At 38.4% G+C, this 19,188-nt stretch overlaps 1 protein-coding gene across 1 annotated transcript; it reads right to left on the reverse strand.

Moving 5' to 3' along the window:
- Positions 1–5,088: 5,088 nt before the first annotated feature.
- Positions 5,089–19,083, reverse strand: WSB1 (WD repeat and SOCS box containing 1). Its single transcript, XM_019750722.3, has 9 exons — positions 18,766–19,083; positions 14,376–14,544; positions 13,184–13,452; positions 11,886–12,017; positions 10,691–10,791; positions 8,246–8,418; positions 7,619–7,732; positions 6,515–6,622; positions 5,089–6,245 (listed from the first exon to the last, which is right to left on the reverse strand). The coding sequence occupies exons 1-9, from the start codon at positions 18,803–18,805 to the stop codon at positions 6,086–6,088; spliced, it is 1,266 nt and encodes a 421-aa protein (XP_019606281.2). The 5' UTR covers positions 18,806–19,083; the 3' UTR covers positions 5,089–6,085.
- Between the last annotated feature and the right edge of the window lie 105 nt (positions 19,084–19,188).

A 19,188-nucleotide genomic window follows, 5' to 3' on the forward strand; every position in this document is an offset into this window, starting at 1 on the left:
TCATCAAATCCCAGATGGCACTCGTTACAATCTGTACCATTACAGTGTATACCACTTAAGGAAGAAAAAACTTAAGACACCATCGATTCTGAAATACATCCCAAGTTCAAATATGTAGGGATTAAACGCATTTTATTTTATTTTATTTATTTATTTATTTTTTGGGGGGGGAAGGTGAACAGGACTTTATTGGGGAACAGTGTGTACTTCCAGGACTTTTTTTCCAAGTTAAGTTGTTATCCTTTCAGTCTTAGTTGTGGAGGGCGCAGCTCAGCTCCAGGTCCAGTTGCCGTTGTTAGTTGCAGGGGGCGCAGCCAACCATCGCTTGTGGGAGTTGAACCGGCAACCTTGTGGTTGAGAGCCCACTGGCCCATGTGGGAATCGAACCGGCAGCCTTCAACCGCCTGAGCCACCGGGCCGGCCAAAAGTATTAACTTTTAATCGATGAGTATGGTAAGACTGACTGGATCCCTTATTCCTAACTTGGGCTCTTCCCGCCTATGAACTGTCTCTGCTCTTTCAGTGCATCAGTTGACCTGAATAAGTCTTCCACTCGATCCAGTCTGGCCTCCCAGACCTCTGGCCCAGTGCCACCCTGGTGGCTGGTAATCCTGCTGGGTCAGCTCCAGACAAATGAGTCAAACCTTGTCCGCACAGCTGGTGCAAGGCGCTCAGGTTTCCCGTGGATTTGGCAGCTTGTATGTAACCCGACCTCGTGTTGATCTTGAAAGCCAGTAGCTGAGAGGTCACCTGACTTTCTCACCTCCAGTGACTGTTTTGCTGTTTCCTGCTTCAGCCTGTCTGAGTTGGGTTGTTCTGATGGGCAATAAAAATGATTTGTCTAAGACAAATTCCTAAGGAGAGCAATGTAGAGAAAAACATTAACCAATGTAATTTTCCCAGGCAGTGGGGAAAAGACAGAGCTCAATAGCCATTTTCTTGGCTGGGTGGGTTTTGATCGCTAAATTATACCGGGAGTCATACCTGCGTTGTTTTTCCTACAATTCGCTGAAAGGTGGAGCATGTTGGGAAAGGTTAAGCATGCCCTCATGCATGACCCTTGGGGGTTGGCAAAGACGTAAGCAGGGACTAATTTGGGAGTCTGACAGTGACTGAGTGCCTTTCCTAAAGTATTAGTGCCCATCCATGGCCATTAGGGAGACAAACAGGGCTCCGGAAACAGAGGGACCGGAATTAAAATCCCAGATGTTGTTTCTTAGCTGTATGACCTTGAAGAGTGAGCTGGTCTCTCCAAACCTCCAAAGTTATAAAACGGGGATAATACTTCCGAGCTGCTGAGAAGGAAGCACCAGGAATAGCCATGAGCACACGGCCACTGCTCAGCAAATGGTGGTGGTTACAAATGTTGAATGCCTACCGTGTACCAACACTGCATATAGGAAACAAGAGCAAACACTATTCATGTAGGGGAGGCATTATTACGGCACTTTTTCTTTATATCACAGCTCCCCAAGTTACAAGCTGTTATGCAACCAAGCCAGCAACCACCCAAGTCTTTCTCGGGACTGCAGCCTCAGCCAGCACTTACGCAAAGTCCTCTGGGCAACAGGCCCTGGGGTGAGAAACGGGGCCAACCTGCTATATGAATATCCTCTTGATCCGAAGCCAGACAGGCCAAGCCTAGAAGGCTGGGTCTTTGCCAGGCGCTGAGCAGCATGACCTCGACTGTCTGAGGTAGCTGCTTTCTCACAGCACAAGCTGGATGGCTGGCACCGGGCCTCCAATCCAAACTCACCAAGCCGGGGGTACTTCCATGACTGCTGACTGGGGCTGGTCTCTCATCTTTCTGTGGCTCTAACAACCAGTCACCGAGACCCAACTGCTGGCCAAGGGCAGAGTGCTATGAGAGAAGGCTGAGAGAACCACCCTTGGCCCAAGGGTGAGGCCAAAGGGCAATCCCAAAGGGCATATTTGAAAGGCCAAGTGGTGTGGAAATTAGACTGATGGAATTCAAGGAGCGAGAGACCACCTCGGGTTGAGGCAGCTTGTCTGTGGCCACCAAAGAGGCCATCTAGGTCATAAATATCTACAAGATTTGGGCATGTTGTGAAATTGAGTAAAACAAGTGACATAGGCTTGTGTCACAACATAGAGGGTGGTGAGGACCTTGAACTTGGGGCTGCAGACCTTTGCAACGCCCGCAAGAATGTTTGGTGTTTCTCTTCTAAGCTCAACTGGTCTCGTTCAAGAGAGAACTTGAAATGTATGTAAATCCTGTCAAATCATCCTAGGGGTCTTGGAGGTGGGGAGACGGTTGAGGAATACAAAAAAATGGCAGTCTGTGTGATCTAGCAGAGCTTTCATCTATTTAAGTTTTCAAGAAGCATTCCTGCTGGTCCTATAGGAAGCTTTAACTATGAGTTTCCTCATAATTGCTGTGAGACAGACACTCTGAATCATATGACTTACTGGGTGGGCTTTCCGTTTTGTGTTAGTTTAGAGCCAAGTATTAGTATTTGGCTCACTTAGTGCAAATGTATGTCTTTATAGTTTCCATATTAGCCTCATTTCTCTTTCTCAGGTATCTTTTAACATATATCATTTTTTTTTTCCTGTAAGAGCATTTCATTATGAATAATATACATAACACAACTTATTGGAGTTGCCACTTCATCTGTCTTCAGTACAAGTCATTTCATCTCTCACTTGCTGACTTACATTAGATTTCTACAGTTTACACTATTTTTGGAGAACAATTTTTAAAAAGAGCATTTAGTGCTTCAGGCTTATTTAAAACAAAACAAAAATACCTATCACCAGCCTCATTGCATTCCAGTTTTTCCTCAGCAAAGTCTAGGATTTACTTTTATACCAGAAGACTTCTCTGTGGTACAGTATTACAGGTGGAAAAAGTTCCTAGATTTCTATCATTATCTCTAAAAGGGAAACCACAAGGATAATCATAGTTGTAGTCTCTAATAGGGAAAATAATGCTCGAGTTAACCTAAATGGAATTAAATCGTTTTTCCTTTCCCAATCCTAGCCTCAATCATTTTTTCCTGACTCTTCAACTGTTAAAATAAGCCTACATAAATACTGAATCAGAACCACACAACCCACTCAACCACCTGTAATATCAAATCACAACCACATAACCAACCACTCAACCACCTATAATAAACTCACTTTGCACCTACTTCAGATCAAATGTTTTGCTTTTGGCTAAAGGCAAGCTTTGCAGGGCAAAGGGGAGGTTGCCATTGTGTACTAGTCTTCATTCCTCCCAAACATCTTAAGAGAAACATAGACAAGGTTATGACCATCTCTCCACGTTGCATTTTATTGTTTCCTACCAACAGCTCTTTCTTCTGAGGGGAGAGGACTTAAAAACAAAAAACCAGTGTACTCCCAACTGATGCTTTAGCTGTGATTTTGAAACTGACATACAATAATAAATCCATATATAACTAGGATAGATCTTGTTTAAAAGCTATACATTCTATAATTGAAATGAAATGTCTTAGGCCAGAACCTGGTCAGAATTACTTGGACAAAATGTTTGTAACCCACAAACCTTCACTCTGATTCATCTGGAGGTTGGAGTCACTGTTTCTAGGGTTTCTGGCTTCTGACAGTGTTTTACTTCTCATCCTTTGTAGTTTCTTATTCCTGTGCTGGCTGGCTGACGGCCAAGTCCTCTGCATCCATGAACCACTGCCTCAACCCACAAGCACGCTCTGGTGGAGTCCAGCCTTTTTTGGTCTCGCTGTCCTGAGGGCAGTGCAAACCAGTTCAATCCAACTTTGCCTCGATCACAAGCAGGCAGGGAATTTCAAGGATCATAAATTTAAGGTTTGCCAACCTAAGATCAAGTTATAGGGCTTAGTCATTTGAAATCACTTTAAATCATTTGAAATTGTGAAAAGTTTGGCTGCTGAGTGTGAGAGGCACTTTCCTATGTTTGCATGCAGACCTATGGGGTACTGAACTAGGGAATCAAATCTGTACAGAAATGACCTCCTGCTGGTTTTCCAAATGACATGCTTGTGAAAGACTAGAGAGAAAGCAGCAGCATCATTTTTAAATCATGGAGCTAGAATCTGACCTGTTAGTAATCCAACCATGCCTTCCCCCCTTCCTTTGCTTTGGTCACTCAGGCTAAATATTGCCATCTTGTTATTACCCTATTCCCAACAGACTAATGGAAAATGTAAGCGTGTTTCTACTTGACTCACATTCTGCAATCTTCCTTTCATCTTGGAACTATGGTTTTCACAGGAAGAAGTAGCAAGCAATTCTGGCCTTCTCAGAGAATATATCATCCAAAAATGTTATTTTTACTTGGTAGGATAAGTTGGTTGGAGAGTAATTTAATGGTGTGAAGAGTAAGTAATGTACCTTATTTTAAAATTATAAAGCAGATATACTACAAACTAAAATGCAGAAAAATCACAATAGATTTAAAGATAAGATGCTTCTGTGCTTCTTTTTATAAAATATAGGTGATTCTCACAAAGTAACTTTGGCAAATTTTCTACTGGCTTTCAAATTTGTAAGAACTTCCAAATAATTTCTTAGTGGAAACAATCAAGTCTTCTAGAGCACACACAGCTAATAAAAGTTTTCCCCTTTTTTTTGGCCTCCTTAAAGAGCCCACATCACTAGATTTTTTGTATGGCTACTTTAACCAGATAGCTTTACTCTAAGTCTGTTAGTTCCCCTAAAAGGTCATATTTTTCTTTTGTTCAGTAGTTATTTTCCTTTGTTCTGGAGTTTTAAAAGTAAGCAGTACTGCAGCAGTTCACCCAGGACAAACCAATGTAGAAGTTGCATCCACGAAGTATTAACTCTAAAGCAGTGCCCTATACTTGTGCTATTTCTTCATTATCTTTCTTTTCTCTCTTTTTTTAAGGCGGGCACAGCTCACAGTGGCCCATGAGGGGATCGAATCGGCAACCTTGGTGTTATCAGCACCTTGCTCTAACCAGCTGAGATAACCGGCCACCCCTCTTCATTACCTTTCTTGCTTTTAATTTGCTTATGGTTCTCCATCAATCTTACAATGGAGACAGACAAAAAGCATTAAAATTTCCAACATATTTAAGAAACTCTGCAGAAGACAGTGGGTTTTTTTTTTTTACAAGTCTTTAATTAAAAAACTCAACAAAAATATATAATCAAGCATTTTACATAATGCATACATTCTTAATATCTGCAGGTAAGATAAATAACAGAAGGCAAAGCAGGTATACTGTATTGCTTCTCTTTGGCAAGTCACCAATATTATCCCCTGCAGAAACAGGATACATGTGTAAAAAAAAAAAAGGCAAAATACCATGGTCTTAAAATAATTATCCCTTAATACAAACAACAAAATATTTAGTAATAATACAGTAGATGGATTTTCAAATTGACTGAAATTTGTAATACTTTATACCACAGGGGTTAAAGTAGCAAGCTGCTTTCCAAAATTAAGGCCTGGAGCAGTAGTTCTAGGAAAAAAAAAAAAGACAACCTTTTTCTAGTTATATCCTGGCTCTGTTTTTAATTTAATAATGTCACATTCAGACTCTACCTCTCAGATGTTATTCCTAAGGAAAGCAAAATCCTTTCCCTATATAAAAATTGTGTTTTACTTGCAGGTCAGTTGTCTGACTCTCCCCCCCACCCCCCAAAACGCACATTTTGTATGAGGCAATTCAGTTTTAAGTCAATATTTACCATCTAAACTCAGTGTCCCAGAATAAAAAAAAATTCTTTCCACTTTACAGCAAAGATACATACTGTGGCTCTATTGAAGCAATATATACATGTTGGAACTAAAACTTAGAAAAGCAGAAGGGTCCATTCAACACATAGCAGCTTATATCTAAATATGTACATGTATGTATGTTTTCACAGTTAAGTTTTTAAAAAAAATTTACATGTGATATGTTCAGAAATATTTCTCCTATAGTCTATAAATAATATTTTAAAAGCTCAACTGATCAAAATGTAGTACAAGAATGTATCAAATTAAATAAATCTTCTAAACCTTGAAAAACAGATACTTGAAGTCAGTAAAGCTTGAGGTTTGTGTGATGTGTGCTCTGTCAGTCCCTACCACTAGGGAAGGCAGAGTCCTCTAAATACGATAGGAGAGAAACTCCAGTACTTTAGAAGGAATCGGCAGCTCCTGGACTTCTTGGGTGGGCATCACTCTCCGGATTGACATGCGACATAAATGTTGAAGGCTAGGGATCTGCCTTGGAGTAGCCCAAAAATACACACTGCCATCATGGGTCCTATTCAGAAACCAAAAAAATCACAAGGTCAGTTACCCAAGTACATGTATTTCAACATGGGACAGTTCAAACTAACATCCAATGTTGTGTATAAGAGTCACAAACTGCACATTAAAACCTACATTTTCTTAACCAATGATCTCTATGACAAAGTAATAGTATTATAAAGAGTGCTGGTGGAAGATTTACTAACAATAAATACTGGCTGCTTTGACTAAAAGCTACCTTAAATTGTCACTTAAAAAAACCCCAGAAAAATCTATATTTACCCAGCAGCTAAAACACTGCCATCAGTAGAAAAGGCACAGCAAAGACCATTGCTCAAAGATGCAACTTGTACTGGATAATCCTCATCAATTCTCCAGAATCTCACCATCCTAGAAAGGAAATAAATTGTCCAGTAAGTATCTAGTGGGAAATTTATGGTAGAAACAACTTTTAAAATTGAGAAAGAAATGCCACTGTGTTCTGAGGCACAAAATACATACACATACGAATCACTGCAGCAAGCAAGTACTGTAACTTGCTCTATAAAGTACTTACTTTATAGTCTGTACCAATTGGTAACTTGGATCAACTAACACTTAAGAAACTATAATGCATGTCTGCCTCACCCTTCCTAGTTCAGATATATATTCACAACCAAAAGCTTTCTCCTTACTTTCTTACACTTAAAACCCAATCACATCTGATCTGTTTTACTCTCTTTCCAAGACATTTATGAAGCCTTTTCCTCTAGGTAAAGTGTGTGTAGGAATGGCAAAGAACTGACATTCAGAATCGATCTGAGCAAAAGGAAAAACAATGATTTCTGGCAAATAAAAAAGAATTCTCCCTGTACATTTGCTAACATTCTAGAAAGATGAAAACGAGTTGCTTTCTGAATTACTGTGACCAAATTTCTTACACTATATCGTTCACACTGTGATAAAAGCATGAGAAAATGGAATGGCTACATCTTGTTTCTGCTTCTTACCAATAAGCAACACATCTCACTCATGTGACATTTCATCTTGTAGTCTCAAATGCAGAAGGTACAAATTATTTTTTACTATTTATTTCATTTTGCAAATGTCCTTTTGCTTCACCTTTTGTTAAGATATTACTGAAAAAATCTGAGCTAGGCTAAAAGCTAATGAAAAATCTACCCAGTTTGCCTAAACTAGTTAACAAAGAACACAGGGAATGGCACACATTATCTTTAGTTTACATGGATACTGTTTAATTCAATAGTCTTTAAGACACACCACGTCTTGTCTAGAAAGGCTTTTTTTTTTGTTTTTGTTTTTTTTTAGTCTTAAGAATGTTTTCATTAAGTAAGTGAAAGGAAATCTTTAAATGACAATAGGTCAAATTGTAATTCACATACTTACTTATCATCAGCAAGGCTTGCAATATGCAGTCCATCATGACTAAAAGATACAGATCGTACCCATCGGTCATTTGCTCCTCCAGCAAATATTGGAGTAGGTGGGGGAAACAGGTGCCTGAGGTCAAAATACATGTTTTCAGTGGAAATGAGAGCTCAAGAAACAGAACCATCCAGGTACAAAGTACATCTGTCTTTGAGTAATGTTTAAAGTGGCCTTAATAAACACAACTAAGAAGACTTAAGAGCCGATATATCCAAATTATACCAAAGGGACCCGAAAAGTATTACTAATCTCTTTTTTACAACGTGGGTTAAGACACTAAAATTAAGTCCAACTCTACTTTTAACTATTTTTCCCCAACATGAAACTCTAAATGTAATTACCACTTCTAAAGTCATGTACTGTTAAATAGCAAGATCTGTATCAAGAGAGCCCAATTTATTTTTACAACTTATACCTAAAGCTTTGCATTATTCAAGGGTTTAAATTATACTGAAATTTTAAATTACAATAGACTGCAATTTTATGTTTTACGTGTTACGTTTCACCCTAATCATTCACGTTAATTTTTTAAAAGCTATACAGATAGCGAGAGATGAATTACAGACTAAAATAATTCATGCTCACCCAAATTCCATCAGAATGTCTCCAGTATGTGGATCCCAGATATATACTCGAGTATCATAAGATGCAGTAGCCAGTAATGCTCCATCAGGAGAAAAGTCACAAGCTACAACATCATGGTGATGTCCTTCTAGTTTCCGTATCATGGTATATTTATCCATATTCCAAAGGAAAACCTGCAATAAAAAGGCAAATGTTATAGATTCTTTCAGATACACACAGGACAAAATGGCACATCTTAAACTAAAACTGCTAAATTTAATTCAGATTATATTAAATTAAACATTATAAATTACAAATAATTAAAAGAATATGCTCAGTGTCATAGTCAGATTAAAATCAGTCTTTACGTTAATTAAAGTAGACATGCAAATTCTATTTCAAATGTTTCTGTTAAATGTTAATTAAAAAATAAGCCTAAACATTAAAAAGGCAGTGCAATTTAACCACAAAGTTACACTGAAATCCATTTATTCCAAAAACTAATTAACTAAAATATACAGATATAAATAGGGTTAAATACTACAAACCCCCTATTTTTTTTTTTTCCAGAAACTACCAAATTTTTAAAAAATATACAGACAGAAAATGTAAGGTTAACAAATTGTTACTCCATTGGCATCTCCCTTTGAGATAATCACTTGTTTACAAAAGGCTTGGGTCACCAACGTGAGCCTAGGAAGAGAAACAGATACTGCAAGCAAAGAGAATTTTCACAGCCAAATGAAATTTCTTTGGCAAACAACAAGGATGTTAAACCACATTACGAAATGAAAATGCTAATTTACGAAAATAATACAATTAACAACAACATTTCTGTGAATCAAGATTTGCTAGTCTTATTTTTCCCAAACTGACCACAATCATTACTTATTTTAAATATAAAACATTTAAATTACTGTAGTACAAGTTCACATATAGTTTTAGATTCTAAAATCAGTAATTAGACTGTGCAGAATAGCTTTAAGTTAGATTCTAATGTTTACTGCAGTCTGTTATATTAAATGTGAGCTTGGAAGTTTATAACAATCCTAGTAAGACAACCTCTCCTCCTCTTGGGAGAAAGCAATCCTTTTGGCTACATTTTTTTCTGCACAGATACAATATATTACTTCCAAAGAAAAATAAATACAAATTTTAAATCGGATCAGACTTAAGAATCTCTAGCATCTCAAAGAATTCCAAAAAATAGTACAGAGAAACCATCTGAAAGTCAATTATATTACATTAAATTGGTTTCACTTGTCAGACTCCCAATTCCATCAGACTGGAAGATCAATTTACTTGGAGGAGTCAGTGGGTTCCACTGTGGGGGAAATTATTTTAAAAAAGAAAAAAAGAAAGAAAGAAAAGCAGAAAGTGGACATCGACCAGCACCTGTGTACGTACAGTACACCTTGCAGCCGAATGCAAGGTTACTTCATCCTATGGTAAAGGTCGCCCCCAGCCCGGTAGCCAGAGATGCCACTCTTTCTGCCCAGCTAACACCATTGTGCGCTTGTGTGCGAGTGGTGCCAGCATAACCTCAATCACACCAATATTGCTGCCACCACCTGTGACAGGGAAAGCAAGAAGCATATGGAAAACACACAGCCTAAAATAGCAATGTCAACATCTAGCTTTGTTCTTCTTATGATTTTTAAAGAACTGAATTATTTTTTCTAAACTTCCAACATTTGCAACTATCATTTTAACATACTTCTTGGCTAAATAAAATGCATTTTAACCACCCCCCGCCCCCCCCATTATTTCAAAGTGTATTGTGATCATCACATGTATTTGGACTTCAACCACTTGCATAAATATCCGAAGCTAGTAAGATCTCTTTAACCATACTAACTCAGAGCTGGCAGACAACTAAAAGAGTTCATCAATAAGCACAGCCCTCTTAAGAATCACTTTATGCTTAATCTGTCTATAGGTATGCTATGCCTGTTGGCGTAAGGCAGACCATATCACATTTTTTCTATAATTCACGCTAGGACATACATGAGTGCTATTTTTATTCTTATTAGGTTTTTAAGTTACTTTTTTTCAGTTAAATGTCCAGGACCAGCTGGGACTCAAAACTTTTTAAACAGCAAACTGGACCAAAAGAAAAAAAAAAAAAATAGAACAACAGAGAAGAAAATTATTAGCAAGGGAATGTCTTAACATTTGGACTAGATCTCTTGTATAGCACATAAACTTCCTAGATCTTAGAAAAAATAAGTTTGACACACCCCTTATTTTATGAATATTATCTCTAACTAAAAGCAATCCAATTTCTCACTTCACAATCAATAACTATATTTAATTTCCCTCATGCAAATTCTTCCCCATCACGAAATAAAACATTTAAGATATTCATGACACCGAGCAAATCTTAATAGGTTACTTAGATTTCAAATGATTATGCACACATTATAATCCAATTCACAATAAATGTACAAGAACTTTGACACATACTGCTTTACTGGCTCCCACTGAACACAGCATGGAAGAGTCAGGAGAGAATGCACAGCTGTATACCCAGTTCTGATGGCCCCTCAATACTTTCATCATGTTTCCTGAACAAAAAGAAATAACTCTGTTAATCCTAGAATCAATCCACTTCAAATAAGGATCAATCAAAAACGGCAGAATTACAAACTTGTATAGCAGTGATTTACCTATAACAGGGGTTGGCAATATACACCAGTTGCTCATTTTTGTAACTATAGTTTTATTGGAACCAATCATGGCTGTTTGTTTATGCTGTACAGACAGCATGGTCCATAAGCCGAAAATATTTGCCATGTGGCCCTTTAAGTCTACTGACCGTTCACTTATACAAGACAGAATTCTTTTAGTCTAATCACTTTATTCAACAAATGAAGGAACTGAACTGGAACACCAAAAGGTTCAGACTTGATTAGCTTAAAAATGCTTTTTCAACCTTCTTCCTTTTTGATAACTATGTTCCACTCCAAAGTCCCTGTGTTTTATATCCAAAGCACACAATTGTGGCTAAGCATATTTTAACTCTTAGTTTTACATATATGTACTTAATAAATACCTACCACATGCCAGGCAGTGAGGACATAGCTGTGAATAAGACAAGGTCCCTACTCTCTTGGAGCTTACATTTTCCTGAGTTTATATTCTTAAAACATATGCACACAACCGAAAATATGTTGAGAAAGCAAGTATATTTGATATGCAAAAGAATATAAAAATTTAATTAACAAACTGTTTTAACTGTTGGGATTCCTTTACCCCTCAACAGCTGAGCAGTCATAGAACTGATAAAATGCAGAGGTCTCTCATGGTTTGGAAATATTAACATATTATTTTATTAGACAATGGTGACTACCCATCAGCTGGAACAATTCTCCAAATCTGAGGGGTCTGCTTCCTACAACTTTCAATTTAAGCTACCTTCCCCCTAAGCAAGCCTGTCAACCTCCAGCTTGAGGCTGTTAGAGAATGTGCAGCTCTTATTCTGGGTCACGTTTATGGTTTTGTTTGATCTATACAAGGAAAGGGACCAAAGGACTAAACAGCGAAAAGGAAACTTTGATCATACACTACTTTTAAAGTCAAATGCCCCAGGTGAACCCAATACCTCTCAGTAGCAACATCAAGAAACTAATCTTTTTCACAGTCTGGAAAAAAGACATACCGTCATCTTTCAGGTCCCACACTCTCAGAGTTTTGTCTCTTGAAGCTGACACTAGAATCAAGCTTCCATCTGGAGCAAAAGTTAAATCTCTGACCACTTCAGTATGATCTACCAAGTTAAGGAGGAGTTTTCCTAAATGCAATGGAAGGGGGAAAATAACACAATATTAATAATTTTTATCAGCTTCTTTTTTATAATGTTCCTCACCACTAAAAAAAAACAATAATGAATAGAAATACTTGGGCACCTCCTCAGCTTACCAAGTGTAAAATGACTTATTAGTGCTTCTACTATTACCTTTAAAGATTCACTATTTATACTATTTTAAAATGAATTATTTCCAGGATAACAAAGCCTATATTTATTAGACAAAATTAAAAGGGAATTCCTGAAACGTACACGAACTCCTGCATCAAGTTAATTTAGTATCAAGAAAACCTACAATATTATCAGTTTTAAATCTTTGTACAGTATGATTTTAAAATACAAAATCAAAATTTTCCTTTTCTCTTCCTTGGCTTTAGATTACTAATGGACTGCCAAACTCGCCCAAAGATACATGTTAGCCTGCAACCTGAAGTTTCAAACACAACCTTAGTGAAAAAAAAAGTACTTTATTCATCTAATATTATAAGAGTACTGTTATCTGTGAAAATCTATGTGCTGATCTTAAATTTTTTTCAAGAATCCAATCAAATTTAACAACTCATTATTCCCACTCAATGTTAGTATCACTTGCTGTGTTCTAATTTACATACTGTCTTAATGCTCATTTAAAAAAATCCTTCTATTTTTTGAGTACATACATACATCAGCCAGAAACGGTTTTAGGTAGCGAGCAACACATTTACTTTTAAATCCCCCAAAAATTTAACTTCTAATCCTATTTAAACTTTAGATAAAATTTCACTAAAACCTTCCAAAGGTTAGATAATGATTGTTGAAAACCAAATTAGCTTTGAAACCCGCTATCAGTAACTGAAAACTACATAATAAAATACCTTGCTATTTGAGTCATAAACTAAATTGCTAGTTGTAAGTGATAATTAAACATTCCTTAGACAAGCGCTTCCTGCTGTAATAGTCTCTGAAGAGTGATCAAGCAGTGTGAACTCTATTACCCTAAATTAAAACCATAGCTGAAGATGCTATTCAGGCCAATTATAAAGACACATTCATAGCACCAATTCTTGCTTTTCGGTGAAGTTAAAATCCTCAAATCATATATCCTACTCACTATGAGCAATGCCCTACATCATAAAACAATCAAGTTTGCTTTTAAAACTATGACTCCATACCTGTATATGCATCCCATATTTTGATACGCCCATTGTTTAACCCCGTGGCAAGGAGTAGTTGATCTTGTCCAAATCTGAATCGATGCCATTCTATATTTACACAGCGACTCTGTTTTTCTGGAACTGAAGATCCAAAAGCAAGACTCCAGACTATATCACCACAGTCTATAATATGTTCACGAGGCTTATTTTTCTGAGCACCATCACTATTTTGTCTTGACAGTCTCAAACTGCTTGAATTAGTGATATTCTTGGTGCCATGCAAGAGACTGGTGGGGGAAAGGAGCAGATTGAGATCTAGTTATTATTACTGTAGATTCCTGTGGATATGAAATGTTAAATGTTTGTTAAAATAACCTCAATATTAAAGTGATACTAAGTAACAATCAGTCTTACAAATGGGAAGGGGAAAAGTTGCTATTAGCTATGAGGACATGACCAAATAAATTCAGATCAAAAGGTATTCTCAGTGGCTGAAAAAGAGAGTAAGTTCAACAATAAAATAATTTATAATTTGTTTCAAAATATTCCTCAAAACCACTATATCCATTAGGACTCCTTTAATTAACCTAAAGTATAAACAAGCAAAAAACAAAAAACTCAAGAACTTAAGATATTGTGAAGCTGACACCAGAAAATTACCTTCAAAAAATCCCATAATCAGTAATTTCCCATACTTTCTAGACCTCAAGTATTATGTAATAAGGACATTAATAAATATACCCACAAAGATAGAACAGACACAAAAAGCAGGGAAAGATTAAATTTAGCATGATGCATTTTAGAAAAACTTTCAACAAATATTCCAACTCAATTGAACCCAAGTAAGTACATAAAAATTAATTACATAATCTGTGCACCACTGTTATCTAATAAAATGTTGTGAAGTCCAAAAAGTGTCACATAACATAGGTCACCTGACCTGGCACAACACAATAAGACACAATCTGCCTTTTAATACACAGAAACACTTAAAGACACAAAAGTATCTGAGAAAGTGTTCTATAAAGTATAAGGCCAGACAACTCTTCCCACAAATTTTCCAATAATATATTCAGCTTTTGATAAAACCCATTTACAACGCTCTAGAAAGGAAAAACTTAAATATCAAAATCTTTGGACATTTACTCCACACAGAGAAAACAGGAAATTCTACAAACAGACACAAAATACAAAAAAAGAAGAGTCTTACAAGTTCTTAAGGCACTGGGACCACGGAACAAGCTTTACTGTACGATGTCCCTGGGACCAAGCAAAGTACGAACCATCTGGAGCAAAAGCAACAGTCCAATTTTCACGACCACATTTCTTGTCAAAAGGAGCTGCTGGCGCTAAAAGTTCACCTATAGTACGTGATCTCGCTAAAAGGAAAAATAAAAATACAGGATATAACATATAACCAGCAATGAATCTGAGACTGCCTCCTTATTACTTTGGGACTCACTCAACTCTATTGAGTAATTTCTAAAGAAGTAATAAGACAATTCCATACAAGTTTCATTAAGAGTACTTAAATTTAGCACTCATAATAAAAGCTGGTATATTAACAGAGTGTACAGAGAATTTTTTCTCTGTTCAACAAGCGTGAACAAGTTCCTGCTGTACATGTGTGCATGCGAACTCAACTGAAATTTCCTCAATTCTGGGAAAGGATTTTCTTTATAAGTGTATCACCAATGCTGTCTTGGGTTGTTCTTGATTTTAAATTTTGCTGTTTTTCCTTTTTAGTTATAAATTATTGTCAAGTTTAGTTTCCCTCTTATCTATTTTGTGGTCAGTTATCTGATTATTGCTAGCGTATTTTCATGTTTTTGGCTTAAACTTTCTAACACCTAAACTTCGATATAGTCTATGTATTGCAGTTCAGATAAGAACCACTTATACTCCCATTGCTAGGGCAGATGTATATACACAAACCCTCAAAATGTACTCGTTCAGTGACACTTCCAGGCTCGATGTGTGCTCCATCAACAGCTAGTATAGCACCTGGCATATGACAGATGCTCAGTAAATAGTTACTGAACAAATATGAAAGCACGTGTATAAGCTCCCATTCTTAAATACGTCATTGCCCAATTCTTTTTGTTTTATTGGGGAACATTAGGGGAGAGTGCCCATCAGCTCCAAGTCGTTGTCCTTCAATCTAGTTGTGGAGGGTGCAGCTCCAAGTCCAGTTGCCATTTTCAGTCTTTAGTTGCAGGGGGCGCAGCCCACCATCCCATGGGGGAATTGAACCGGCTCCAACCAACTGAGCCATCCGGCCGCCCTCATTGCCCAATTCTTTGATACATTAATAAATAAGCTATGGTAACAGAGCTGAGACCTTTTTTTCTAATGATATTCATAAATATGAATATCTAATAAGGCTCATTCTAATTTGGTGTAACTGAGATTATCAGAAATTTTCCTTTTGATAACTCAAAATCTCCTTCCTTGTCACTCCACCCACGCAGTCCTGATTCTGACATAAGAGAATAAGCACAATCCTGCTCTCATATGACATTCATACGAGCATATTGAAGATGCCATGACATCATCAACTAAATGTTTTCACAAGCTAAAATCTGTAGTCCTTTCAGTCATTCCTTAGATTACATGGTTTCGAGTCCATCCCCCATCTTACCTTCATCACACTTTTCCGGATAAACTCCAGTCAGTAATGGCCCTCAAAAAAGTGGCACCCAGAACTAAACACAATACTTCAGGTGTAGCTTAATCAAAACAGCAGAACCCCTCAGCTAGCTCCACCTCACTTATATTAATGCAGCATATGATGACACTGGTATTAACACTGGCAGTAACATGACTTTCTTCATACAAAGTTTACAAACCAGTGACCCTCATATGCCTGCATAATGAGTTTTTAAATATACAAATCATTTTTGAAAAGGCTTGCTGCTCCGTGTTTCCTTACACTCCTCTAAGCCCACAGTCTTACATGGTCATTTCACTAGGGGTCTACGTGTCAGGCCCCTGAACTTGCAACCCCTGCTTCAATCTATTTTTTTTTTTTTTTAAACTTGGGTTCCTGTTTAACTACATCTATCTTTTAAATCCACGAATTTTAGGAGGAGAAAAAAAAAATCAAAGCTCTTAAATAAGGGAAGCAACTTTTAAAATTCAACTGAAAAATGCAAGCTGATTTAAATAATAAAGACCACAAAATTATAAGCTAATTTATTCTCAAATATAAATTTGAGAAATGGGGCCACTATAAAAAAAAAAACTCCAAATAAATACTGTTAGAAGTATCGTATTAATAACTACCTTGTGTTTCTTTGCTTGTTAACAGGAATATCAAATGATCTCACTTGAATCAAATGGATTTAAGCACTCATTTAAATACTTACTGGTACAATATTATAAACTAGCACAAGGTTTATAATGACGTGCTTTGAAAAAATATTTTTTTTGCAAGTTAAATCTTTATCACATTACCTGCAACTGTTTAATGTTAGTATTTTAAGAAATGTTAAGATTTAAAGACCTTGTATAAGTGAAAGGCTGCCTGCCACAGAAACTCAGCCATAGATACAACACTCCATTATTAATGTCTGTACAGTAGTAACACATCATCTGAGCCACTGCTGAACCAAGCAAACCAGATTTAGCTCCTTCTTCACATTCCTCCCTGCAATTTCATAACCAGAAAGGGAGGCTCTGCGACTGTCTTGTGAAAGAGGGCAGTAGCTCAAGGCAGTAACTCCCTCACTTGAATTTCTTTAATTACTCATGAAATCTTATCTCTTCTCTTTCGGGATGTACTGGAGAAATTAAACAGCTATAATACCTAAGAAAGAAGGGAAAAAGTAAGTCCTTAGTGATGGATACAAAACTACACAGATATTATTACTGTTTAACCTTGTATCCGAATGATACTTGAAAAAAAAAGGTTAGAAAAGGCCAAGGCAAGTGCCTAGTAACTACTATATCCATGAAATAACACTGAGACCTAAATATGTGAAAAAATTTTAAATTAAAAAGGCCACTTAGTGGCTGGTTATACCTTACTGCAGGTATGCTAAGAAGCTCTATCGCTTGGAAGAGAGGACTGAAGTTTTCAAAATGGTTCACAAGATGACGTAAAAACAGATAAATGAAAGGCAGATCACGCATCTGTGACACTGTGTAGTAGGGGTTAAAGAAAACCCCCACTGGACTGAGAATCAGAGCCTTTGAGTTCTATGCTCCACTTTAGGATGTACTTACTAGTCTTACAGTTCAAAGAAAAACTGGACATGAGTTTTGTTTTCCCTGTATGTTTAAAATAGTTCTTAAAATTAGGGTTCAAGTCCCTTCCTAACCTGCCATTCAACCTTATCCCTAAGAGACATAAACCCCAGAATTCTAAGATAGCTGTCTCTAGATAAAATTCACCCACAATACAGGACAGCCGGGTTTAGGCTACCTCAGCTTCTCCCTTTCTCTATAAATACCTCCTCCATGTATTCAGTAAAGGCACACGTTTAGTTGAAGAACAGGGAAATGCAAAGGCTCTCTACTCAGCAGCCACCTCCAATTTTCATGTAATTAACACAGTAAGTTCAGTGTTGGGGTTTCTTTTGGGGGGGATGCCAAATCTACTTTATTTTTTAAAAATATACTGTATATATATATTTACATTGTATAGCACGATGACTTGGTAAGGTCAACGTTTACTAAGTACATCTATCTATCAATGCACAGCACTCCCAACTCCAAAAGCTGTTCCAGTTATTTTACCTTAAGAGAGGATTTAAATAATATGAGGTGCTTTTTAAACTGAGTCACTGAGTAGGTGGGTCTTGGCACACAACCTTCAAAATCTATTATTGCCCTGCCTGCAGCATGGCAGAGCTAGTCACTCAACCAGTTCCTAGCCTTTTCAGAGTCTGCTCTTCTTTACTACAGCTTCTCTTCTGTCAACTCCACCCAACCACTCTGCTTCCTCCCTGCGCCTCTGTGTATGAAAGATAATTGAGTCTCCTCCCCTGAACCACTGCCTTTCTTTACACCGTAGCATTTTTTAAAATATTGCCTTTCCCAGGCTGATGGCACCTCTTTGGGAGCCTTTCTTCTTAAAGAGTGGTGGGTGTACATGAGGACCCCTCCTTTCCTTGCAGCTCAGAACACACAAGTTTACTTCTCGTATCGTAAACTTAACGAGTCCCTGAGACTTGCCCACTCCCCGGTCCACTCGGCGTCCCAGCCGCCGAGCCAAGAAAAACCCCAAGATAATGGCCCCGCGTGGGCCTCCGAGGAGGAAACTCGGTTCTCAAGGGATGAATGTCTGCCCCAGGCCACAAAGTCACTGGGGCCCTCGCTACTGGGCGCTCAGGTTCCCCTCGACCCTACGATCTGCGCACTGCCCCCCTCGGAGCCAGGCGCACGGGAGGCGCTGCACCAGTGATGATCCCATTCACCCCTCGGCGACACCAACCCGCGGGGCCGCTTCCTTCCTGTTCGCTCCAGCGTTTGGCCCGGGCTCACCCGACTCGTCTCAGACTCGGAGACGTTTCCTCCTGAGCCTCCTGCGGGGATTCCCAGCCTCTCCGGAGCCCCTGCGCGCCCCAGCACCCCTCACCCACCGTCCCATTCCTCACCGATCTCTTTCTCGTTGACCCTCGGAGGAAAGCTGGCCATCTATGGGGCACCGTCTGATTCCGGGGGCGCGATGCGGTCGCAACGACAGAGAAGGGAGCGGCGAGTGCTGAGGGGCGTGACACGGGCTCGGTCCCTCCCGGTCCCAGGGACGGCTGGGAGGGGCGGGGGCGGTCGCGGCGACCTCTGCCGACTGCCCCGGGAAAGCTCTGGAAGGCCTCGGACCTAACTACGGAGTCAAACACAGACAATAGACCCTGGTCCCTGCCTCTCGCCTACGGACCAACACGCTTCCTCCAACACTACCGACTGCAAACGAGACACTGGAGACAAAATGGCGGGCGGCGCGTATAATATTAGAGTGGTGGGGGCGGGGCATAGTGACATCACACTCTAGGCTCCGCCTCCCGACGCTCGGGACGTGA

This window comes from Rhinolophus sinicus, chromosome 12, assembly GCF_057876585.1.
Source record: "Rhinolophus sinicus isolate RSI-liver-muscle chromosome 12, RSI-T2T, whole genome shotgun sequence".
Taxonomy (NCBI): Eukaryota; Metazoa; Chordata; class Mammalia; order Chiroptera; family Rhinolophidae; genus Rhinolophus; species Rhinolophus sinicus.

What these genes read in the sequence shown, in the direction of transcription:
- WSB1 (XM_019750722.3), bottom strand. Translation starts at nt 18,805, where the DNA reads ATGGCCAGCTTTCCTCCGAGGGTCAACGAGAAAGAGATCG. An exon ending in GCAAGCCTTGCTGATGATAA is followed by an intron (nt 6,623 to 7,618) that starts GTAAGTATGTGA and finishes TTTCCTTTCTAG; the next exon opens with GATGGTGAGATTCTGGAGAA. An exon ending in GGCAGTGTTTTAGCTGCTGG is followed by an intron (nt 6,246 to 6,514) that starts GTAAATATAGAT and finishes GTTTCTGAATAG; the next exon opens with GACCCATGATGGCAGTGTGT.